General features: G+C 40.7%; 1 protein-coding gene across 1 annotated transcript; it reads left to right on the forward strand.

The window, feature by feature from the left end:
* On the forward strand, window positions 1-26,774 carry LOC139747636 (membrane metallo-endopeptidase-like 1). The gene is made up of 21 exons (XM_071660136.1): window positions 1-97; window positions 3,236-3,285; window positions 3,418-3,521; window positions 3,685-3,791; window positions 4,236-4,349; window positions 4,755-4,862; window positions 5,498-5,807; window positions 6,972-7,083; window positions 7,580-7,713; window positions 8,889-9,091; window positions 12,532-12,723; window positions 12,905-13,000; window positions 13,548-13,689; window positions 14,862-15,076; window positions 15,519-15,695; window positions 20,271-20,371; window positions 20,614-20,672; window positions 22,890-23,009; window positions 23,142-23,287; window positions 24,050-24,214; window positions 26,370-26,774. Exons 1-21 carry the CDS (start codon window positions 65-67, stop codon window positions 26,547-26,549), a joined length of 2,868 nt encoding a protein of 955 aa, XP_071516237.1. The 5' UTR covers window positions 1-64; the 3' UTR covers window positions 26,550-26,774.
* Window positions 26,775-27,158: the final 384 nt, after the last annotated feature.

Here is a 27,158-nt window from a genome sequence, read left to right on the forward strand (position 1 = left end):
ACGTGGTCATTATCAGAGTCGATTATGTGTGGGCAGAGATCAGGCTGTCTGACCAGTCCCTAACATGACTTCGCTTCGAGAACACATCGAGCTGAAGGTCAGTAAACGATAGTAAGAAGCGTTTAATCTTTAACCAGTTTTTGAATATATTTATGGCTGTATGTAATGACTTTATATTCAAATGTACTCTATTTCCAAAGCACCTTTTAAGAGGCAATTACAATAGCATTTACTTGATAAGCGCTTCAGGTGCGTCAGTAAGCTAGGCTTTACCAAATTAACCCAATACTCCAAGAATGGGGAACATCTGCGATCGTCGTGTGCAGTGAAGGGTTAAAACATGGTTTATCATTGGGTAAAAAATAATGACGAAAAACCTAAACTGGAGATCTTGATAACTGAATTCACAGGAGAACCGTCACATCACCATTCAACACCCCCCTGTGCCAACAGTGCCAAAAATATTGGTTGAGATTCTGCATTAATTTCTACGGAGACGCGTACTTGCTTCTGCTGGGGCTGTGGCCTGATCAGACCGGCGATCACTCTCTCCAGGTTAGATAAGGAGGAACCAGCCCTCCACACACGTGGCTCGTAACCTCCCCTCCAAGATGTCTCTGGGTCAATCCTGTCTCACACCAGGACTCACTCCCAGTCTTTGAAACTGTCTCAAACTCCTCCGTAGGACAGAGACGACGTTCGTAATACGTCTGATCCGGGATCGTGAACCGAGGCCTCCGGAGCATGGAGTTCGTTCCTTAAAATCTATCATGCCAAGTAATTTCTGAAAACGACAAGGCGGGAAAAGAAAATAAGAGCTCTTGGCTTATTAAGGTATATACCTGTTAGGCCGTTGGCCCAAGACCTCGCACCCTCTTACCAAAGGCTTCTTAAACAGCATCCTATCGCATTCTAACGTTCTTTTCCAGTTAGGAACATTGTGCTCTGAGTACCAGTGTAATAAAATGATTTATCTTACATAAGTCGTGCCTTATCTCATGCCTACCAATGACCCCTCTCTCTGTCTCTGTCTCTCTCCCTTGGTCTTTCTTAAAACATTAAGTGACCTATGAACCTACAGACTCTTAATCTATCCTTGCCTAAAGCAAATTGAAGGGGAGAATGTTTCAAATGTGTTTCCTGGCGCATCCACCTCATTCCACTACCCCAGTAGACGTAAATTCTTTCATTAAACACACGCACTTCTGGTTTCTTACCCCGTCTTCCTAAGACTTTGTCTGATTGAATATGCTTCAACCGCTGCGAAAAGTCTTTGAGAATCTAATAAAACCGTTCAAATACAATAACACTCTCTGGCTCCCTCAAAGGATAAAGCGTACAGAACCATGGAGACCAGGCTGAGAACCAAAACTTTTTATATATATGTCACGATGCATTTGTCACTCATATGTGTAACAAAGGAGATACAGAATGGGCTATACATTTCATCCCTTCCTTTGTCGCAGTACAGTGCGATTAGGGTGACAAAGTAAAGACACACAATGTTACACTGCTCTAGAGTAAACTGTGTGAGGAAAACTGTTCACAAGAAAACACAACAGCAAATCAACGGAAATAACAAGAGACAACATGAGAAAAGACAAAATTACAAATGCATCGAATTCGTCATTTCTTTCCTGGTCTCAGACAAACTCTGGACACAGTCTAATGAGAGGGCCAACCCTCTACTTTCACAGGTTCTGGGGGCTATGCCGGCCCAATACACGTAATTGATCATAGATTTTACAAGATGCCTTTGATGGCATTGGTCGGCCCCCTTCAAGCCTTCCATCCCCATCTTTATTTTGGTCATCACACTGTATGAGTTACTTCGAAGCTAAATGGTTGCCATATCTACTATAAAAGTAGATATTCAATACCAATCAGATAAATACTGTGACGGCTGAAAAAAAAAAATTGTATTAGGTATCTGTGTCACTTGACAATCTGTAGTTGACTTGCTGTAATCAGATAACAGCAGTAAGATAGGGGTTTTCCAGTGTTCTTAACGAGGGACTTTTCATAATCAAGAAAAAACTTGAACAAGGTTCGGGTTTTGTAATGACTTTGAATCATTATACTATCCGTTAGTGTGGTTAGACCACAGTTTGTTATGGAGTTGTCTAAAGAAAGCGACCACTGTAAGAGTGCAACTGACTTATCTAGTTATCACACTGTTATACCTGTGTTTATAGTATACTTGAATATGTTTTCATGCGAGCAATGACCTTGGACACAATACGATATTCTAAGTAGCACTCCAGAAAATACAAGCGTGAATCCTTCTACTCACCGAGTGTGTGGCTCTTGTGCAGAACGGAACCAGCCTTTAGTATAATGGCGTAACGTTTGACCCGACCCTTAAGAATCAAGACTGAGGCCACAAAATCATCCCTAAGGGATGTGTGATCATCGCTCTAATAGGGATGAACGAGCGAGATCAGCGAAGAAATGGCGACGGTAAGTGTTAAATTACTCTGTTCATCGTCTCTGATCCGTCGAAGCAATGACGAAGTCAGGGTATGGAATTGCACCAACGATTGTCGGCCTTGCAATAGACAGTCCCCCGCTGGCAGTTCAAGATAGTCACTGACCAGCGTGACATATACAACCTTCTGCGTTTACATTTAGTGCTATCACAGAACCTTACAGTGGTTCCTTGTTTTCTGATGACATCTAGTACAGGGTGTTTTGAAGTGGTTTGGGCACATGGAGAGGATGAGTGAGGAAAGATTGACCAAGAGGATATATGTGTCGGAGGTGGAGGGAACAAGGAGAAGAGGGAGACCAAATTGGAGGTGGAAAGATGGAGTGAAAAAGATTTTGTGTGATCGGGGCCTGAACATGCAGGAGGGTGAAAGGAGGGCAAGGAATAGAGTGAATTGGAGCGATGTGGTATACCGGGGTTGACGTGCTGTCAGTGGATTGAATCAAGGCATGTGAAGCGTCTGGGGTAAACCATGGAAAGCTGTGTAGGTATGTATATTTGCGTGTGTGGACGTATGTATATACATGTGTATGGGGGGGGGCCATTTCTTTCGTCTGTTTCCTTGCGCTACCTCGCAAACGCGGGAGACAGCGACAAAGTATAATATAATAATATATATATATATATATATATATATATATATATATATATATATATATATATATATATATATATATATATATATATTACTTTGTGTTGGATAAACCTTGTACAATAATGGTTCTTTCATTTGGTTCTTCCCCTTAGGAGCATGGGTTCGTGGAAGTGCCCATACGTGGCCAGCAACAGCCTCCCAGGTAAGCTTCAGCTTAATTTGAACATTTTGAAGAGAATAAGCAATTACATGATATCACTTTGTAATCATACAAATACAGGTCGAACCTTATCTAAGATATACAGTTTTTTTTTCTCTTTCTTCGTGCCCATAGGTCGGATGGCGTACAGATGCCATGTCGTTGGACCATCCTGCCCATCGTCTGTGCTGTGGTGATCGTTGCAAGCGTTGTGGCTACGCTAGCGGTTGTGCTCCCAGGTCCGTCCTACAACCGGCATTATCCACCTTTAGGGTCAAATTGCAACGTACCATTTTTGCCTACAGGATACCTTCCCGCCTTTTTTTCTTTTTTTTTTTTAATTACGATTACCTTTTTCTGCATATACATATATGCATATATATGTCTGTTTGTCTATCTCAGGGCAGAGTCAATCGAGCCAAAAAGCCTCTATTCAGCAAGAAAACCAGCCGAACCCCGTCAGGGCCAATTTGGGTGGACCAATAGCAGGAGCAGGCATCTTCCAACAGGTACTTTTGACATTTCTAAAGCAGATTTCCCTCCTTCAGGGATGTTAGGGGTTTCCACATTAGTTAGACCGAATTACCTGACCACTTTTCGTTAGGCGGATGAAACCATTATAAGGACCCGATGGCATTCCAGCATGTATATTCACATATCCTCCATCGCGTCAACTAACCCTACATCACGCTTGACTCCCTCCTCCTCCACCTGTCACAGTGACTAATACTCCATCAAATATACTCAGAAATTCTGTAATCAACAAAAAAAATTCACCAAATAGACCTAAAAACCTTAGTAGATTCATCTTTTTCCTGTCATAAGGCACGTCAGAAACGCATCTAACGCAATGCTTTTGCTTTGTAAAATACCATGTTACTGAAATAGACATTAACGGTAACCTTAACCACTTCAACATTGCGAAGAGATTAACGAACATTATTACATACCAGCTGGCGCAGCGTATCGAGGAGATCGAAGCCGAAAATGCACTGAAACATGAAGAGGAAAAGGCTGCTGAAGAAACGGAAGCGGACGCTCATCCTGTGGACCCCAACTTCGTAAAGGCGAGTCAGCCTGCACAGGTCGAGATAATTTGTAATATTTTCTTTACTCATATTCAATCATACTTTTTCCAGTGAGTTAAATTATTAGTTTTATGATCATTAGAAATGGAAGAGCATTCCGCTGCAGCAGGAGTGAGCACTGAACTGGATGGGTTGGCGTGTCTGGTCAGACCAAGTTCCTACTAACAAGAACGTAAAGCCCAGTAGTTATTTACATTCCACGACACTTTTCATCTTCTCTTTCCTTGCTGAGTTTTCCCTTCTTTTCACCTACTGGGAAAAATCTAAGTGTTTTCCATGTACATACCCATACCCTAGCCACACTCTTTGAGTGACAGTTTGCTCGTGTGAAAGATCTTGTTTCCCAAGTGGCCTATGCTCAGAATGCAGCCTGGTGTTCCACAGGAGGACGTGCCCCTGGAGAACCTCTCTGAGCACGATATGGGCCAAATCCTGCCTCTCGTCCACCATCAAAACCGTCAGGAGATACCGATCCATCCCGATTTTGAACAGGTAGGTACTCGGTACTCTATACTCATAGGTCACCTGACCCGTCCGTACTACAAGCAAGTACTCTATATACTTCCTGATAACACAAAAGGTTTGGCTAAGAGTTTCAGAAGCTGAAACTTGTCTAGAAGTAAATAGAACCAGAGGCTCTAATGTGGAAAGCCTTCTGGGTTGAGACTGATCAGAGGAAGACAGACTGTATAGCTTCCCTGGCTTACATAGTGGGTTTGGTTGGTCCTTAATGAAGACAGTTGTTGTGGGAGAGCCATCTCGGGGAAATCTTTTACTCATCACCAAAAGTCTTTTTTCAGAAGGGTATCATCAGTAATATCCGACAGTGTGAATTAACCCCCAGCATATCAGTCTTTCGTTTTCAAGTACCAACTACTGAATAACTATCAAGTATCTATTAATACCAACATCGTGAACACTTTTCTTCTAAACATCAACTGAAGTGTTAACAACGACCTTCAAAAATCCTGAATAAGAAATACTCCTGTCTGCTCCCAAGTAACTTTATGAAACGATAGCTATCAACTCATGGCTTCATAGTTTCTTTTTTTTTATGCAGTCGTAGTAGTTCTTTCCATAGCATCACAGCTACAAGTTCAGGGATCACTTGCCTTTGGCTTCGCCAGGTGACAGTGATGCTCGAGGGGTCCATGCAGCAGGAGGCCGTCCTGGCTCACCTGACGAAGGAGTCGTTAACGAAGCAGGAGATTCCCCCTGCCAACACAAAATCTGGCTCTCCTACGCTCCCGGCAGGGACTCCATACTCCCCTGGGGCACAAGAAGAAGTTCTGGAGCTGAGAGAGGAGGTGGGAAAGGTTAACATAAAGGAATCAGAAGAGGTAGAAGAAAAGAGGCATAGAGAATCGACTCGTCTGCCAACCACCCGACTGGACAATGGCAGACGAATCTGTGAGACCCCAGAGTGTGCCATGGCAGGTAAGAACACTTACGAATGTCAACATTTCTAGGAACAGAAGAGATTTCTTTTTTCCTCCCTTATGGACAAACGTTTCCTTTATTCGACAGACGTAAACCAACTTTCGATGAATGTCACTTGCTGCACTCAGTAACGTTTACGAAGTCTCCTTTCACTTGAACATAAATATTTTTGAAACTGAACTGAATACTGTCTCAGTATAGGCTGAGTGAACCCCTGTGGACTGAATTACACATCATACAAATATCTTTCTTCTCTGGGCAGAAAATTTTCTACCACGGACTTGCCTGTAAAGAGACTTCTCATGTGCATGACATTTATTATCATGAATCAACATCTTCCCCTACAAGTACACTCTCCATTATGAACAAAACCCTCACCCTACAACCAGAACTTCCATGTTTTGAACAAACACCCCTTTCACCAACCCTTCCCAGCTATAGGGATTTCCTTGATACAAAGAGACAATCTAACAAATGTTGGCTAGAGGAAAATGCACTGAAACCTAAAGTTTAAAGTAATGAAGCGTGCATCTAATAATACTTTATAGTCCAATAATACTTTACATTCTGCCATCATTCCATGCCTGGGTAAGTGCCTGCGGATGGGATAGCTATACAAATTGGCAATCATTTTTTGTAAACTTTGATACGACGTCACCATGATTGTCAGAAGAGCCATGGCGTTTATCTCTTTGATCATGCCACACGAGTCTTCGTTAACCATCATGGAAATGCAAAATAACACATTAAGTAGTTGTTTCTTGTTTACAGTCCCTGATTTGATCCTTCAACTGCAGTCAAACGGATTTCTTAACAGTAGACGTGATCTGTTAAGCCATGTACATAGTTTCATCAATTCTAAGGCAATGTCAGCTCTCCACCAAAACCTTTGAGTGTGACGTTACAATCCATGGAAAAGATGGTGTGGCCCTTCATCACGATGGCACATACAACCCTTAGGTCCATGATGACCGAGCCTCTCTAATCATACCCTTATGGGTCAGTTCAAAGGGGTAAAGCCATTAAACCCAAGAAGCCCATGTATGGTCGTTAAGGACCATACCGTCGTACCCAGGGATTGTACCTTCATCCTTACGGGGTTACAGGGACGGAATGCATGATGTTTGTTAATTCTGCTAAACGCGTGTTGCACCTCTACAGCACAGCGCATCTCGGAGAGCCTGGACCTTAGTGCTGACCCCTGCGACAACTTCTATCAGTTCGCCTGTGGTGGCTGGATCGACAAGCACCCCATTCCCCCAGGCATGGACGAGTGAGTGACTGCGGCTGCTACTGTTGTTACTAATGCTGCTACTGTTATTACTACTGCTGCTACTATTGTTGCTTATGCTGCTACTTTTGTTACTTATGCTGCTACTGTTGTTGCTTATGCTGCTACCGTTGTTACTTATGCTGCTACTGGTGTTGCTTGTGCTGCTACTGTTGTTGCTTATGCTGCTACTGGTGTTGCTTATGCTGCTCCTGTTGTTACTTATGCTGCTACTGTTCTTGCTTATACTGCTACTGTTGTTACTTATGCTGCTACAGTTGTTACTTATGCTGCTACTGTTGTTACTACTGTTGTTGTTCATGCTACTTCTATCATTATTACAGCTGCTACTGTTATTACTTATTCTGCTACTGTTGTTGCTTATGCTGCCTCTGTTATTGCTGAAGCATACACTTCTACGGCTACCACTATATACAACGGCCCTCTGATTTACAAGGCCCTGTCTGTCTCACGTAATCCTAATGCACTCCCTCCATAGGACGGGTACCTTCCTGGAAGCAATGTCAAACCTGGACAACCACCTGAAGCTGATCCTGGACACGACTGAGGAACCTGATGCCCCTCAGCCAGTCCATATGGCCCACACCTTCTACAAGACCTGCATGGACACGGGTAAGTTGGGCAGTTGCTACGTACATAGCTCCAGCCTGAGACAGACAGGTGTAGGCAGGTGTGAACGGTAAGAGAAGATGCTGCAGGTGGGTGGTGGGGAAAAAGAGATGGCTTGGAAGTGGTAAAAGTAAGTGGAGAACACTACATGGGAGGTAAACGTAATAGTATCACTGAAGAGTGTTACAAGTGGATGCAGATAATTGGATATGGTTGGTGGGGAATATGAGATGGCTAGGAAGCACTATACATGAGTGGTTAAAGGGTGATACAAGTGGGTGCACATAACTGTAAATGAATGGGTTGGAAGTAGTTAAAGTAGGTGGAGAATAACACTGTACATGGGTTGTAATGGTAACACATAACTGAGGAGAGGTTCATGTAGGTATAGAGCACTGCATATGGGTTGTGAGAGGTAGCAGCCAATGACCAGGGTGGTATATTACTTGTACGACCCGTCTGGGTATCGAGAGGGTTAGTGACAGCTGTGTAGTGAGCCAGCACTTTAGTGGTTGTCAAGCTGTACTCCTCTGACCCAGGTAGCTGTCTTTTCTTTCTGCCTCACCCACACATGGACTCTGGATTCTGTCTGCAAACACACAATCTCTCCTTGTCATACATTACACTTTACAGCACTTAGCTTGCACAGCTCATTCTCTTTAACTCTAATATTCTTTTGGTGAGTGCTTTGTGCTAGTCCAACTTTTTGGCAAAATGATAGGAGCAGTAGACAGAAGCAGTAGGTAGGAAAAGTTAGGTCGGAGCTTTAGGTAGAAACATTTAGGTTGGAGCTTTAGGTAGAAACATTAGGTATAAGAAGTTGGTAAGAACAGTGGACGGGAGCGTTAGGTAGGAGTAGTCAGTAGGAACATTAGGGAGCAGCCTCTACAAAGTGTGCCAGAGTTGCCCTCTGCCAATGGCCTATTAAGGGAGAGGCATGAAGGCTAAGAAGCAGCACTGGAGTTCACTAGTTATGGAAACTCTACTGCCGTGGCCACCTTTCAAATTACATATAAAGACAGATAGAGGTAAGAGAGCTAATGAGTGTAAAAAGATGTAGTGTAATGTACTTGGGTGATTCAGGAAAAGCGTTAATGTTAACATTTTAAAAAATATACCAGAGAATGTTAATAAAGTGGGTTACTAATTTTTTTTTTTTTTTTTTTTTGTCTGAGCAGACACCATGGACAGCTTGGGTATGGCTCCCCTAGCATCATCCTTAGCAAGGCAGGGTGGTTGGCCCATGGTGCTGGATGACTGGGATGACTCGACTTTCAGCCTAACCACAGCCCTTGCCGACCTTCGCCTTCTCAATGTCTACCCACTGGTTGCTGTTGGGGTCGATCTAGATCTTACAAATGTCTCCAGAAGGATTATTTATGTATGTTCTCTCTCCGGACCAGACATTTCAGTCATTTCATCTTTCTTTGCCTGCAGAACTTTTAATAATTTTCTGAAGTCTGCAGCTTTCCTGTTCCTGCAGGGTTTAGTAGGAGAATATTCCAACTTGTCCCTCAGGTTTTTTTCCTTGTGCAATAGTGTACAATTTCTATCCATGAGATCTGACTCTCTTAGGTTTAAGTCTCAACCAAAATTGGTTATCAGATTCAGTTCATTTCCAATGCTAGTCTGTCACTCCTCCAAGGCTCTGGGCTGTCTATGTCCCTTCTCATCCATGCTTACTGTTGGGAAGCAATGATATAAAGCATGGTATTTGTCTGTAGTTCACTACTGGAAGTAGCTGCAGTCAGAGGGCAGTTCCCTTAAATACAAGGCAAAATGTACGACTATCCTTTCATATGGAGTCCTCACAGAAGGATGCATCAGGATAGAAAACCTGTTAATCCAAGATTAAAAGTTCCTCAGGGAAAGTTATGAACATATATATTTTTCTTTGTTTCTCTCGTACTATTCGCCATTTCCCGCATTAGCGAGGTAGCGTTATGAACAGAGGACTGGGCCTTAGAGGGAATATCCTCACCGAGCCCCCTTCTCTGTTCCTTCTTTTGGAAAATTAAAAAAAAAAAAAAAAAAAAACGAGAAGGGAGGATTTCCAGCCACCTGCTCCCTCCCCTTTTAGTCGTCTTCTACGACACGCAGGAAATATGTGGGAAGTATTCTTTCTCCCCTATCCCCAGGGATTATATATATATATATATATATATATATATATATATATATATATATATATATATATATATATATATATATATCCCTGGGGATAGGGGAGAAAGAATACTTCCCACGTATTCCCTGCGTGTCGTAGAAGGCGACTAAAAGGGGAGGGAGTGGGTGGCTGGAAATCCTCCCCTTTCTTGTTTTTTTTTTTTAATTTTCCAAAAGAAGGAACAGAGAAGGGGGTCAGGTGAGGATATTCCCTCTAAGGCCCAGTTCTCTGTTCTTAACGCTACCTCGCTAACGCGGGAAATGGCAAATAGTATGAAAAAAAAAAAAAGAATATATATATATATATATATATATATATAGTATTCCCTGGGGATAGGGGAGAAAGAATACTTCCCACGTATTCCCTGCGTGTCGTAGAAGGCGACTAAAAGGGGAGGGAGCGGGGGGCTGGAAATCCTCCCCTCTCATTTTTTTTAATTTTCCAAAAGAAGGAACAGAGAATTGGGCCAGGTGAGGGTATTCCCTCAAAGGCCCAGGCCTCTGTTCTTAACGCTACCTCGCTAATGCGGGAAATGGCGAATAGTTTGAAAGAAAAGAAAAGATATATATATATATATATATAGTATGGGAATATATATTTTTTCATACATATTCATCATTTCCCGCATTAGCGAGGTAGCAGTAAGAACAGAGGACTGAGCCTTAGAAGTAATGTCCTCACTTGGCCCCCTTCTATGTTCTTTCTTTTCAAAAATTAAAGATGGGAGGAGAGGATTTCCAGCCCCCCGTTCCCTTCCCTTTTAGTCGCCTTCTACGACTATCCGTGGGGATAGGGGAGAAAGAATTCTTCCCATGTATTCCCTGCATGTCATAGAAAGCGATTAAAAGGGAAGGGAGAAGGGGGCAGGAAATCCTTCCCTCTCATTTTTTTTTCTTAATTTTCCAAAAGAAGGAACAGAGAAGGGGGCCAGGTGAGGATATTCCCTCAAAGGGAAATGGCGAATAGTATGAAAGAAAAAGAAAGAAATATATATATATATATATATATATATTTTATTTAGTCAATATACATACATAATATAATATATATTATATATATAATATAATATTATATATATATATTTCCCTGGGGATAGGGGAGAAAGAATACTTCCCACGTATTCCCTGCATGTCGTAGAAGGCGACTAAAAGGGAAGGGAGCGGGGGGCTGGAAATCCTCCCCTCTCGTTTTTTTTTTTTTTTTTTTAATTTTCCAAAAGAAGGAACAGAGAAGAGGTCCAGGTGAGGATATTCCCTCAAAGGCCCAGTCCTCTGTTCTTAACGCTACCTCGCTATCCGGGAAATAGCGAATAGTATGAAAAAAAAAAAAAAAATATATATATATATATATATATATATATATATATATATATATATATATATATTCATTCATTTATTTATTTTGCTTTGTCGCTGTCTCCCGCGTTAGCGAGGTAGCTCAAGGAAACAGACAAAAGAATGGCCCAACCCACCCACATACACATGTATATACATACATGTCCACACATGCACATATACATACCTATATATCTCAACATATTCATATATATACACACACACACATATACATATATATACATGTACATAATTCATACTGTCTGCCTTTATTCATTCCCATCGCCACCCCACCACATATGAAATAACAACCCCCTCCCCCCGCATGTGCACAAGTTAGTGCTAGGAAAAGACAACAAAGGCCACATTCGTTCACACTCAATCTCTAGCTGTCATGTAATAATGCACCGAAACCACAGCTCCCTTTCCACATCCAGGCCCCACAGAACTTTCCATGGTTTACCCCAGACACTTCACATACCCTGGTTCAATCCATTGACAGCACATCGGCCCTGGTATACCACATTGTTCCAATTCACTCTATTCCTTGCACGTTCAGGCCCCAATCACTCAAAATCTTTTTTACTCCATCTTTCCACCTCCAATATGGTCTCCCACTTCTCCTTGTTCCCTACACCTCTTAGACATGTATCCTCTTGGTCAATCTTTCCTCACTCATTCTCTCCATGTGACCAAACCATTTCAAAACACCCTCTTCTGCTCTCTCAACCACACTCTTTTTATTACCACACATCTCTCTTACCCTATTACTACTTACTCGATCAAACCAACTCACACCACATATTGTCCTCTAACATTTCATTTCCAGCACATTCACCCTCCTCCGCACAACTCTATCCATAGCCCATGCCTCGCAACCATATAACATTGTTGGAACCACTATTCCTTCAAACATACCCATTTTTGCTTTCCGCGATAATGTTCTCGACTTCCACATTCTTGATCATGACAGTTGATCCTTGCGCACAACAGTATGACCCATGAACATGACACTATGATAATTGATTGTGATGGGTTGGCCTTTGACCTAATTCTTAATGGTCAGGTCAAAGAACAGGCCATCATACCTATGGGTTATACTACTGTGCTAAAAGGGTCATACTACTGTACTCAAGGAGTTATGTTTCTTCTACTGCCACAGAATAATTGGTTATAAAGTCACACAATTCATCTTTTGATAAAACAAATTCTGAAGTGAGGATGATGAACTAAACTTATGAGTTCAATTAAAGGAACTTATAAAAACAAAATCTACCACCAAACACCTGCTGTTATTAAGAGATTGTTTTATGCATGCAGATTGATGCTGGCCAAGTCCCACTTGGGGTGAAACTGATGGCAAACCCAAGTGACTCCTTTGTCAAAACATACATCACCTTCATGTCTGAAGCTGCAAGGCAGCTCCGAGACCACCTCGGTTCTTCTGTCAGTGATGAAGATATTGACCATCAAGTCAAGCAGGTCATCGACTTTGAGGTTATCTTCTCAAAGGTAATGTGTATTACCACAAACATGAGTGGATAGATATGGAAAACCAATATCTATCAAGGTGTACTATTATATATGCAGTGTGCCTAGCAAATGACAAGCAATAGGTAATGAGGTGTATGGTTGTCATAATGTATAGTATATCTAATTTAATGCACTGAGCATAATACAGGTGTTTTAACAGATGGTGCTATATGCAGTGGCTGAGACAACAGACACAATGTGGTACACAGACGTGTCAGGGATTCAGAGCGATACCGACGCAGGAACTCCTGGACAGGTTGGGTTCTGTGTTTACCATTATTATATGCTGATACTGAATGAGTCTTTCTGCTGTACACACTTCCTGACCAATACTTTTGGTAGCTAACGCCTTACTCAACTGAGTAGCCACTTTTGGCCTAAAAAGCATCATTTATTCCATTTTGCTAACTACTTACGGATGTATATATGCAAAAAGAGCTCTTTTATACTTTTTTATACTTTTAAACAGCATGATAACATAAATTAACTGAAGATAAGCCTGTAAAGATAAATTGCTAACCAAAATAGACAATTCCAGATGAACATTGTCATCATACAGTCCAGAGCAGATGTAGTCTACAACCACCTTATTTGGGTTACCTATATCTCCTGCAATGGATTCTTCTCAGCAACCTGTGTTCAGAAGACATCTTACTTTGATATTTTGACAACTAATACCTAATGACAATCTTCAAATCCTACATATACTTAACAACCTAACGTAACTTCAATAACCTTCTCCCCTGGGATCTATTTTACCCTATGAACCTCCCAAGAACTAAACTTTTCTTGATTTCCTGCAGTTCGACTGGCTGGTATACCTAAAGAAACTGTTTAATGGAACTGGCGTGACTATTACCAAAGAGGAGCCGGTCATCTCCTTCAAGGGAACCTTCTTCTCTGAATTCACTAAACTCCTTGCCGCCACCGACACCAGGATCCTGGGTGGGTCTCATGCTTAACTTCTTACAATGACTTCATCTTTTGTTGGTTGGTAGGTTATTTCAGATTAAGGGCTATCAACTTCCAGGGTTATCAAGGCCTATTAAGGCCATTAATTTTAACTCATAATCACCAATCAAAAATTATGAGAATCTTTTGGGTCTAAGATAATTTTAAGACCAAACATGCTGTCACTACATATACACTGCACATGGTCCTTGATCTTCTGAGAAACATGACTTCATCTTCTGAGTATGGGAATTTAATTTTTTGAGGATGACAACTTCAAGTTTTGAGTACCATGACTTCATCTCCTAATTACGATGACTTCCTCTCTTGAGTGAGACAAAGTCTTTAGAGTAAGAACTTTTTCTTTTGAGCACAACTTCATCATTTAAGTACAACTTGACATTCTAAATACAATGGTCTAAATCTCTGAATATGAGATTTAACCCCTTCACTACAACTCAGTCCTTTGATTATAATAAAATAACCCTGTACGATTGTACATCAACGTATCCACTTGACTCAGCATGACGATAATCCCTTACATACATCTATGCTGTCTTGCTACCACATTATAAATTTGTAATTCTGGGACTGAAGTGTTATCTATGATTAGCTTATTCCACATACAGAGATTTGTAACATATTCAGTGGTAGGGATATGTGGTAAAAGTCTGTCTCATTTGCCCTTCAGATGATGTCCAAAACAGTATGTTTTAAGTTCAAGATCTTGTAAAACATATCAAGGTTGCTTCACTCACTTGGTTTGTTTTTGAAATATTATCAGTTTCAAATGAATGCACATTGTATATCTGTTTGCAAAACAGATGGCACATCTTAATCACTAGATAATTTAAATCATTATCAGCTGGTTAGTTATACAGTGATCTTGTTGATTTAAGTGCAAAGCTTTCACTGTACAGGACTCTTAAAAGAGGTTCAGGCTATGGGTTTTACTTGTACTTATCTAGCTTTTTTCTTTAAATCTCATTATTACTGTTTTATTGATATATTCACATTACAGTGAAAATGTTAAAACTTATATTTTTGTATCACAAAAATGCTTATGTTTAGCAGCCTCAAACATCTCAAACATATTTGAAGTTACAATATCTACTTATAAGAGAGATTTACAATATACTTAAACTGGTTTTCCCATGGGGACTTAGCCAATGCGATGGGGTGGTGGTGGGCATTTGAATTGCAAGAGGAGACAACGTACGCCATGCGGAATGCCTCATACCTCTTCCAGCAGGGTCTCACTGGCCGGGACACACCTTACCGTCGATGGTGGGAGTGCATGACACAGACCAATTACAACCTGGGATTTGCACTCTCTAGGGAGTATGTTGACCAATATATGGATGCCTCAACGAAGCCAGAGGTATGTGTGCATATAATTCCCTATACGCACCATTTGAGGAAGGAGTTTAAAACTCATAACTACCCCAGCTTTCAAACATTCCTCACTATGGCACTTTTTAAATCACTTTATGCTGCCTGTATTTACCATATCTTATCAGCCACCAGAATTGTATCATCATTGAACAACAACTGACTCACTTCCCAGGCCCTCTCATCCCCAACAGACTGCATACACTCTTATCACTGCTTTATGAAACTTTATGCATCATTACTTCAGTTATCAGGGTCATTGGGAGACCAAGTAAAGGTTAGCATTTTAAATTGTATAAATGTATAAAGCTTAGGTTTGCTCCTGTAAATTCTATTTTGGTAATGTATATTTGATGTGAATGGCAGGTTTCTTTGTTGATGACCACTGCAGTACATAAACATTAGATCAAAGGCCATCTGTTCCTCCATAGATGACAGAATTAGTGGAAAATATGCGCAATGCCTTCAACACCCTTTTGGACAACAATACTTGGATGCTGCCCGAGGACCTAGTGATGGCCAGGGAGAAGCTAATGGCCATCGACCCCTTTGTAGCCTACCCTGACTGGATCATGGATGATACACAGCTCACTATGGGCTATGAAGATGTAAGTATTAATACTGAACAAAACAGAGGTCATGCTGGATAATGCCCAAGCTCAAGTGAGGATATGAGGGCATGAGTACAGGGGGTGAGGACTACGATGGTTGCATTGGACAGTACACGGATTGTATACACTAAACACTATAAAGGAACAAGTGATGGTGGGGGAGGACTTCAATGTTCATGGTGGATGACATTCAGCTTTACCTAGGGTCCTAGGGCAAGAGTACTTATAGCAAAGACTTCATTGGTTATGATGAGGAAATGAGTTCTGGTTGGGAGGGATACAATTGTTTTGGTGTGTTAGGACTGATAAGGGGAGCAATATTTACACAGGTAAATATACATATATATATATTTATGTATTTTGCTTTGTCACTGTCTCCCGTGTTAGCGAGGTAACGCAAGGAAACAGACGAAAGAATGGCCCAACCCACCCACATACACATGTATATACATACATGTCCACACACGCAAATATACATACTTATAAATCTCAATGTATACATATATATACACACACAGACATATGCATATATACACATGTACATAATTCATACTGTCTACCTTTATTCATTCCTATCGCCACCTCACCACATATGAAATAACAACCCCCTCCCCCCTCATGTGTGCAAGGTAGCGCTAGGAAAAGACAACAAAGGCCACATTTGTTCACACTCAGTCTCTAGCTGTCATGTAATAATGCACCGAAACCACAGCTCCCTTTCCACATCTAGGCCCCACAGAACTTTCCATGGTTTACCCCAGACGCTTCACATGCCCTGGTTCAATCCATTGACAGCACATCGACCCCGTTATACCACATCGTTCCAATTCACTCTATTCCTTGCACGCCTTTCACCCTCCTGCATGTTCAGGCCCTGATCACTCAAAATCCTCTTCAGTCCATCTTTCCACCTCCAATTTGGTTTCCCATTTCTCCTCATTCCTAACACATCTGACACATATATACTCTTTGTCAATCTTTCCTCACTCATTCTCTCCATGTGACCAAACCATTTCAAAACACCCTCTTCTGCTCTCTCAACCACACTCTTTTTATTTCCACACACCTCTCTTACCCTATTATTACATACTAGATCAAACCACCTCACACCACATATTGTCCTCAAACATCTCATTTCCAGCACATCCTCCCTCCTCCGCACAACTCTATCTATAGCCCACGCCTCGCAACCATAAATAATTGTTGGAACCACTTTTCCTTCAAACGTACCCATTTTTGCTTTCCAAGATAATGTTCTCAACTTCCACACATTCTTCAACGCTCCCAGAACTTTTGCCCCCTCCCCCACCCTATGATTCACTTCTGCTTCCATGTTCCCATCCGCTGCCAAATCCACTCCCAGATATCTAAAACACTTCACTTCCTCCAGTTTTTCTCCATTCAAACTTACCTCCCTACTGACTTGTCCCTCAACCCTACTGTACCTAATAACCTTGCTTTTATTCACATTTACTCTCAGCTTTCTTCTTTCACACACTTTACCAAATTCAGTCACCAGCTTCTGCAGTTTCTCACCCGAATCAGCCACCAGTGCTGTATCATCAGCGAACAACTGACTCTCTCATCCACCACAGACTACATACTTACCCCTCTTTCCAAAACTCTTGCATTCCACTCCCTAACAACCCCATCTATAAACAAATTAAACAACCATGGAGACATCACACATCCCTGCCGCAAACCAACATTCATTGAGAACCAATCACTTTCCTCTCTTCCTACATATACACATGCCTTACATCATCAATAAAAACTTTTCACTGCTTCTAACAACTTGCCTCCCACACCATATATTCTTAATACCCTGGGGGTAGGGGAGAAAGAATGCTTCCCACATATTCCCTGCGTGTTGTAGAAGGTGACTAAAAGGGAAGGGAGTGGGGGGCTGGAAATCCTCCCCTCTCTTTTTTTTTTTTTAATTTTCCAAAAGAAGGGACAGAGAAGGGGGCCAGGTGAGGATATTCCCTCAAAGGTCCAGTCCTCTGTTCTTAACGCAACCTCGCTAATGCGGGAGATGGCGATTAGTATGGAAGAAAAAGAAAGACCTTCCACAGAGCATCTCTATCAACTCTATCATATACCTTCTCCAGAACCATAAATGCTACATACAAATCCATTTACTTTTCTTAGTATTTCTCACATGTATATATATATATATATATATATATATATATATATATATATATATATATATATATATATATATTTATATATTTATTATTTATTATACTTTGTCGCTGTCTCCCGCGTTTGCGAGGTAGCGCAAGGAAACAGACGAAAGATATGGCCCCCCCCCCATACACATGTATATACACACGTCCACACACGCAAATATACATACCTACACAGCTTTCCATGGTTTACCCCAGACGCTTCACATGCCTTGATTCCATCCACTGACAGCACGTCAACCCCGGTATACCACATCGCTCCAATTCACTCTATTCCTTGCCCTCCTTTCACCCTCCTGCATGTTCAGGCCCCGATCACACAAAATCTTTTTCACTCCATCTTTCCACCTCCAATTTGGTCTCCCTCTTCTCCTCGTTCCCTCCGCCTCCGACACATATATCCTCTTGGTCAATCTTTCCTCACTCATTCTCTCCATGTGCCCAAACCACTTCAAAACACCCTCTTCTGCTCTCTCAACCACGCTCTTTTTATTTCCACACATCTCTCTTACCCTTACGTTACTCACTCGATCAAACCACCTCACACCACACATTGTCCTCAAACATCTCATTTCCAGCACATCCATCCTCCTGCGCACAACTCTATCCATAGTCCACGCCTCGCAACCATACAACATTGTTGGAACCACTATTCCTTCAAACATACCCATTTTTGCTTTCCGAGATAATGTTCTCGACTTCCACACATTCTTCAAGGCCCCCAGAATTTTCGCCCCCTCCCCCACCCTATGATCCACTTCCGCTTCCATGGTTCCATCCGCTGCCAGATCCACTCCCAGATATCTAAAACACTTCACTTCCTCCAGTTTTTCTCCATTCAAACTCACCTCCCAATTGACTTGACCCTCAACCCTACTGTACCTAATAACCTTGCTCTTATTCACATTATATATATATATATTATATATATATATAATTTTTTTTTTTTTTTTTGCTGTCGCTGTCTCCCGTGTTTGCGAGGTAGCGCAAGGAAACAGAGGAAAGAAATGGCCCAACCCACCCCCATACACATGTATATACATACGTCCACACACGCAAATATACATACCTACACAGCTTTCCATGGTTTACCCCAGACACTTCACAGGATTTCCAGCCCCCCGCTCCCTTCCCTTTTAGTCACCTTCTACAACACGCAGGGAATATGTGGGAAGTATTCTTTCTCCCCTATCCCCAGGGATATATATATATATATATATATATATATATATATATATATATATATATATATATATATATATATATATTTTGGAAAATAAAAAAAAAAAAAATAAAAAAACGAGAGGGGAGGATTTCCAGCCCCCCGCTCCCTTCCCTTTTAGTCGCCTTCTACGACACACAGGGAATACGTGGGAAGTATTCTTTCTCCCCTATCCCCTATCATAGAAGGCGACTAAAAGGGGATGGAGCGGGGGGGCTGGAAATCCTCCCTCTCATTTTTTTCTAATTTTCCAAAAGAAGGAACAGAGAAGAGGGCCAGGTGAGGATATTCCCTCAAAGGCCCAGTCCTCTGTTCTTAACGCTACCTCGCTATCGCGGGAAATAGCGAATAGTATGAAAAAAAAAAATATATATATATATATATATATATATATATATATATATATATATATATATATATATATATATATATATATCTATTATACTTAATTGCCATCTCCCGTGTTAGCGAGGTAGTGCAAGGTTGGGATAGGGGAGAAAGAATACTTCCAACGTATTCCCTGTGTGTCGTAGAAGGCTGGAAATCCTCCCCTCCAATTTTAACTTTTCCAAAAGAGGGAACAGAGAAGGGGGCCAAGTGAGGATTTTCTCTCTAAGACTCAGTCTTCTGTTCTTAACACTACCTTGCTAACATGGGAAAAGGCGAATATGTATGAAAAAAAAGAAATTATACATGTAGGTGTTACCAGACTCTGCCTGTTTGAAAACAATTACCTCAGGTGAGGGTGGCAAGGCTGTATCACTATGAGTACAGTCTCATCAAAGAACTTCTCACTCTAAAGGAGTCAATATTTCCCTACAACTGGAAGTAGCACAGCCTTGGGCTTCAGGATCCTTTACAAAGATCCTGGGCAACCCCAGGACTTTTTAACAGAATATTGTTCTTTGGTAGCAACGCCAGGACTTTTTAACAGAAAATGGTTCTATGGTAGCTACACCAGGACTTTTTAACAGAAAATGGTTCTATGGTAATTATGAACAAATGAAAACAAATCATGGTGATACTGAAATAAATATAATTTCATTTGACATCACTTACACATACTACACACATCTTGTTATAATTACCCACTGAAGTGCATATATTAGCATGCTAAAGTTATATTGTCTTATCCTTGTCTGTGGTCATGGCCCGCAGCTTGAGATCTCAAACGGAAAGCAAGTTGAGAATCTAGAGAGCATTGGTGCATGGTTTGAACTCCACTCCTTCGCATCTCTTCGGGAAACACCTGAGCACTCGTGAGTACTTCCTCTTAAGTTTTAATGCATGGAATATCTGATACATTTTCACTCTTTTAATGAAAGTAAATCCCATATTTGAGGTTTATTGATTACTGCAACAAGTAACCAGCATCATGAATTCAGAAATCATCTGTAGTAATTTCAGATATAGTTCACTCATGTAAAAATATATATAAATCTTCATTGTCAAGAAGTAGGTACCAAGTTTCAATAAACATAACTTGTTCCTTCACCAACAGGTTCCTCTTTCCCCCGACAGTGGTGAATGCTTTCTACAACGCTCAAGAGAACACCATAAGTTAGTGCACTATAAAATCTCAATTTTTCTTATTTCCTGTTAACCTCTTTGTTCTAAGCTTAGACAACACAGACAATTGAAAGCCTTAATCATGGTTATCTTATATGTCATTTTCTGTTCCTTCTTTTGGAAAAGTAAAAACTGGAGGGGAGGATTTCCAACCCTCCTCCTCTCTCCCCTTCTAGGCGCCTTTTACAACACATATTCCCCGTGTGTCGAAGGTGACTAAAAGGGGAAGGAGTGGGGGGCTGGAAATCCTCCCCTCTAGTTTTCACTTTTCCAAAAGGAGGAACAGAAAAGGGGGCCACGTGAGGCTTTTCCCTCGTAGGATCAGTCCTCTGTTCTTAACACTACCTCACTAGCATGGGATATGGCAAATATGTATGAAAAAATATATTGTAGATATGATGATTACACTTGTCTGTGTTGATAGTATTAGTGAAATCGCACTTCAGTAGGAGTTCATACAATTTTATTTAGCATGTAATTTTTCTAAGATTCAGTATACAGGGATGACTACAAAAATGCAATCACCAAACACTGTCATGAAAATGATCAACCGATAGATCTTGAAAATCCCATTATCTTATACCCCTCTGCTGATTATGCCACATGCAACATCATTGAATCTGTCTTAATTGCTAATACTATGAACTTTAATTTGTCCCCAGGCAATTCTGAAGCCCATCCTTGCATTAACCAAATCACTGTGAGAGAATTGACAAAACATAAAAACAAAAAAAAGTTGTTCAAGATACTCAGCTACCCAGGTCAACCCCCACCACGTGACCCCCATTTATTACTCTCCCTTACAATGGTTACAACCAGACAAAGCAGACACTGCTTGGTCTATAAAGATTGGTGTTGGATGGGAGGAATCAAGTGTGAGATGCTGGGATTTAAAAAACTTTGTTACGGGCACCTGATGAGGTGGATTGTCTCTATGAAACATGTTGTGTCACATGTATAGAAAAATTATGTTAAATACAATTTTATGAACTATATATATATATATATATATATATATATATATATATATATATATCTTTCTTTTCTTTTAAGCTATTTGCCATTTCCCGCGTTAGCAAGGTAGCGTTAAGAACAGAGGACTGGGCCTTTTTGGAATATCCTCACCTGGCCCCCCCTCTGTTCCTTCTTTTGGAAAATTAAAAACAAGAGGGGAGGATTTCCAGCCCCCCACTCCCTCCCCTTTTAGTCGCCCTCTACGACACTCAGGGAATACGTGGGAAGTATTCTGAATCCCCTGTCCCCTCTCTTTTTTTTTTTTTTTTTTTTTTTTCTCCAAAAGAAGGAACAGAGAAGGGGGCCAGGTGAGGATATTCCCTCTAAGGCCCAGTCCTCTGTTCTTAACGCTACCTCACTAATGCAGGAAATGGCGAATAGTATGAAAAATATATATATATATATATATATATATATATATATATATATATATATATATATATATATATATATATATATATATATATCATCCCTGGGGATAGGGGAGAAAGAATACTTCCCACGTATTCCCTGCGTGTCGTAGAAGGCAACTAAAAGGGGAGGGAGCAGGTGGCTGGAAATCCTCCCCTCTCGTTTTTTTTTTCAGTCCTCTGTTCTTAACGCTACCTCGCTAACGTGGGAAATGGCGAATAGGATGAAAAAAAAATATATATATATATTTCATTAATTATACTTAGTCGCTGTCTCCCTTAGCGAGGCAGCTCAAGGAAACAGACGAAAGAATAGCCCAACCCACCCATATACACATGTATATACATAAACGCCCACACACGCACATACACATACCTATACATTTCAACATATACATACACAGACATATACATATATACACATGTACATATACATATACAGACATATACATGTACACACGTGTACATACACATACTTAGTACTTTCATCCATTCCCGTCGCCACCCTGCACCACATGAAATGACACCCCCCTCCCCCCACGCGAGCGAGAAGTAGCACTAGGAAGGGACAAAAAGGCTACATTCGTTCACACTCAACCTCTCGCTGTCATGTGTAATTGCACCGAAACCACAGCTCTTTTTCCACATCCAGGCCCCACAAAACTTTCCATGGTTTACCCCAGATGCTTCACATGCCCTGGTTCAATCCATTGAAAGCACGTCGACCCTGGTCTACCACATCGTTCCATTTCACGAAATACCATAATACACGTCTTACCTTCAGCTATCCTGGCCGGAATTCTGCAACCTCCCTTCTACTCCCACAACTCCCTTGCTGCCCTTAACTATGGAGGAATTGGGATGGTCATTGGCCATGAAATAACCCATGGCTTTGATAACATAGGTCAGTTACTTGTTTGTCTCCAGTTGGTTTTCTTCTTCAGTATTTACAATGAATAATGAATACTTTGAAACAATATTTGGATTTTTCTAATTTGTTTGAAAAAATTTTTAATGTTTTGAAATGGTTTTCAAGGTATGTTCTTTGATAAGGATGGGAATTTGGCACAGTGGTGGAGTAACGCCACTGCTGAGGCCTACATAGACCATGCTCAGTGCTTCATCAATCAATACAATGGCTTCATTCCGCCAGAGCTCACTGAAGTTGGCTTGAATATCTCGGTAACTTTGCTATAAACAAAGCTGTTTGAGTTGTATATTAATGTGAAACATAAAGTACATGTGTGTGTGTAATTACCTATTTGTATGATATGGGGAGGCAGTTCTTCAGTTGTGAGGATCCATCTCTTGAACTTTATCAAACAATTTTCTATATCTTCATAAGCATTAACTTTCAAAACTTAGCTTATTCTCCTCATTCTCTACTCTGATACTTTTTATTACAAATATTACGGTACTCGTTTGAATATTTTCTAACATGTTTCTTGCATCATTCATCGTAAAGTTTTCTTGTTTATATTTGCATCATTTGAGGAACTGTTTACAGAAACATCATCAAACTGGTTTAGAAACTTGGGAGTTGTGATCTCTATCATATATGGTGAGTAAATTCATGGCTCTAACCTTTCACTATAACTCAGCTCTCTAAATTCTGGTATGACCATAGTTACCCTCCTCTTGACATTCTCTATCACTTCTTTGGAATTCTGTAAGTGCAGGTACCAGACTTAAGAAGCACATTCATGTTCTGGATTTAATATGTGACATGTGAACAGTTTAAAGAATATTACCCTACACAGAGCAGAAGAGGGTGTTTTGAAATGGTTTGGTGGAACCATATAGCCATCAAAGGAGAAATGAAAACTGTGTGGGGTTTTAAAAAGAAAGATAGGGAGAAACTGCAAGTTGAGAGTTAATGTATTAAAGAAGAGTTCTTATATGAGATAATTTTAACCTGATAAAAGTTTCCTTGTACCCTGACAGATTAACGGAGTTCAGACAGAAGGAGAGAACATAGCAGACAATGGTGGGATCCGTGAGGCATTCCGTGCCTACCAACTCTTTGTAGAACATTATGGGGAGGAGGCTCGGCTGCCTGGCCTTGATGAGTATGATCCTGACCAGCTCTTCTATCTCGGGTTTGCAAACGTGAGTGTACTGATGGTAATTTTTGCATTGTAATTAGTGTATAGGAAGCTAGAGGATACGTTCTCTTATTTGCAGATGATTTCAGTTTGTGAGGATTTCATAAAAAATGCAATAGGGAAACTATTTCGTCAGGTGTGAAATCATGGAGCAAGGAATTTTGGATGGTATAGAGGCTGTGCCTCTAAAGGATTTTAGAATAAGTAGTGGTTCTTCCATGCTGAATTCTTTACTGTATGTTGTGCAGGGTGCTTTGATGACAGAATCAATGCTGTTTTGCTGAGCCAACTGCTTATGATGTAAAAAGCAACAGTCACAGATGGCCAAGCTGTTGATATTTGAGAAATGTTGGCTAAAGGTATTAGCCATGTCCACTATTTGTCAGTCAGTTGATAACATACTTATAACTATGTTAGGAATTTGTGTTGCTTTTGGTTCATGTTATCTCTTTATTTCAGTGAATGTGGACCATACCTGCAAAACTGGGATAAAATGATTGATGGTGGACACAAAGCTTTGTTGAGGTTCTCTTTTTACTTTCCTTGTAGCTCTTGTTATCCAGGCTCTCACATGTTTGGAAGCAATAATATTACAGAGACGTCTTTATCAAAAACTGACTATCTCTAATTATGTTCACTTAGTGAACACAGGAGGAACTCAATGCCCTGTGCTGTTTTAGGGAGTTTACAGAAAATATGAAATGGCAGCCTTTAAAATCAACTTTTCAGGATTCTGAATTTTGCTATCAATGTTTTTCCCAGATACGTCCAGATTGACATTCCTTGTGAATTACACTCAGTAAGACTTCCTAAAGTTAAATATACATCACACACCCCTGCCACAGGGGTGTGTGATGTATATATTATCCCTGGGGATAGGGGACAGAGAATGCTTCCCACGTATTCCCTGTACGTTGCAGAAGGCAACTAAAAGGGGTAGGAGTGGGAGGCTGGAAAGTTTAGGGAAGTTTAGGGAGTTTACAGAAAATATGAAATGGCAGCCTTTAAAATCAACTTTTCAGGATTCTGAATTTTGCTATCAATGTTTTTCCCAGATACGTCCAGATTGACATTCCTTGTGAATTACACTCAGTAAGACTTCCTAAAGTTAAATATACATCACACACCCCTGCCACAGGGGTGTGTGATGTATATATTATCCCTGGGGATAGGGGACAGAGAATGCTTCCCACGTATTCCCTGTACGTTGTACAAGGCAACTAAAAGGGGTAGGAGTGGGAGGCTGGAAATCCTGCCCTCCTGTTTTACTTTTCCAAAAGAAGGAAGACAGATGTGGGCCAAGTGATGATTTTTCCCTCTAATGCTCAGTCATCTGTTTCCTGGTCAGCCTTGCAAACATGTGAAACGGTGATCAAGTACAATAATATTAACATTACCTCTAAGGCTCAGTCCTCTGTCCTTAACGCTACCTTGCTAATGTGGGAAATGGTGAATATGAAAAAAATAATGATCTATATCCCTGGGGATAGGGGAGAAAGAATACTTCCCACGTATTCCCTGCGTGTCGTAGAAGGCGACTAAAAGGGGAGGGAGCGGGTGGCTGGAAATCCTCCCCTCTCGTTTTTTTTTAATTTTCCAAAAGAAGGAACAGAGAAGGGGGCCAGGTGAGGATTTTCCCTCTAAGGCCCAGTCCTCTGTTCTTAATGCTACCTCGCAAATGCGGGAAATGGCGAATCGTATGAAAAAAAAAAAAAAAAAAATACTCTACATACTTATTCACCACTTACTCCATAGCAAGGCAAAGAAAAACCTCGTTTGCTTGCATCCACTCTCTATCTGTAACATATATAAACAAAAACCCGACCCTTATCCACAGCCAAGCCCCATATTCCTTTCTATGGTTTCCCCTGCACTCCTTCATATGCCCTGGTTCTGCTGACAGCATACAGCCCCCTACATACTAAATTACTCTAATTCACTGTATTTCGTACATGCCTTAAACTCTCCTGCATGTTCAAGCCCCAATCACTTGAAACATCATATCAAAGCATTATCATCAAAGAATCATTGCTATGCATAGCAAAGATATATTGCAAGGCTGAATGGTATGTGCTGGCAATAATGAGTCATCCCTGGAGCCCAAATGAAAGTTTTCCAATACACCTGGTAGCTAAACAAACACTATATGGCATCTTCAGGGCTGGTGTGAGCACAAAGATGCCCAGGCAGTGCTGGCGCAACTGGTTGTAGATGCCCATTCTCCAGGTAGGTTCCGTGTTCTGGGTCCTCTCTACAATGATGAAGAGTTCAGCAAAGTATGGAACTGCCCAGCTGGTTCACCAATGAATCATGGGGAAGATCGCTGTCTCCTTTGGTAATGAGACAGACTGCAGCTGGTGTTCTTTTTGGTAATAAACAGCACTCAGCATTCTAAACACTGTGTGCACTTCTATCCATTTTTATGATGATATAAATATCAAGTCTGATGGAAATGTCTAAATTTCTTACTTAGTAAATGTTCAGTTTGAAAGAAACATGAACATTTCCAGAGTGTTTGCTTATTATAAATTATTATGAACACAAATAAAGTATGCCAGAACATATGTAGTGGTATATTTCCAAACCATCTGTGCATTCCTCTACTCATCCAAACATATGCTCCACCTTACCAATAAAGAAAACCACTCTCAAGTGAATGCATTACAGGACTATGTGAGCAGTATAAATTGTTCACACAATGATTTACATGGAACTGCTCTAAAGTGGCACTTAAATGTGTATCAGTTCCAATATTTCACAGTTATTTTTCTAAATTTCATGTCTGTTGCTACTAAAGCAAAAGGGATTTCAGATATGTTAGTGAACCAATTAAACTTTCTTTATTACTCAGGTATCAAATACTCAGGAAAGACAGTCTTTCAGCATGTTGTATACAGGTATCATAAATTACCTAGACACTGTAGGATAGATAACTGAAATCAAATTGC

Source organism: Panulirus ornatus, chromosome 69, assembly GCF_036320965.1.
Source record: "Panulirus ornatus isolate Po-2019 chromosome 69, ASM3632096v1, whole genome shotgun sequence".
Taxonomy (NCBI): Eukaryota; Metazoa; Arthropoda; class Malacostraca; order Decapoda; family Palinuridae; genus Panulirus; species Panulirus ornatus.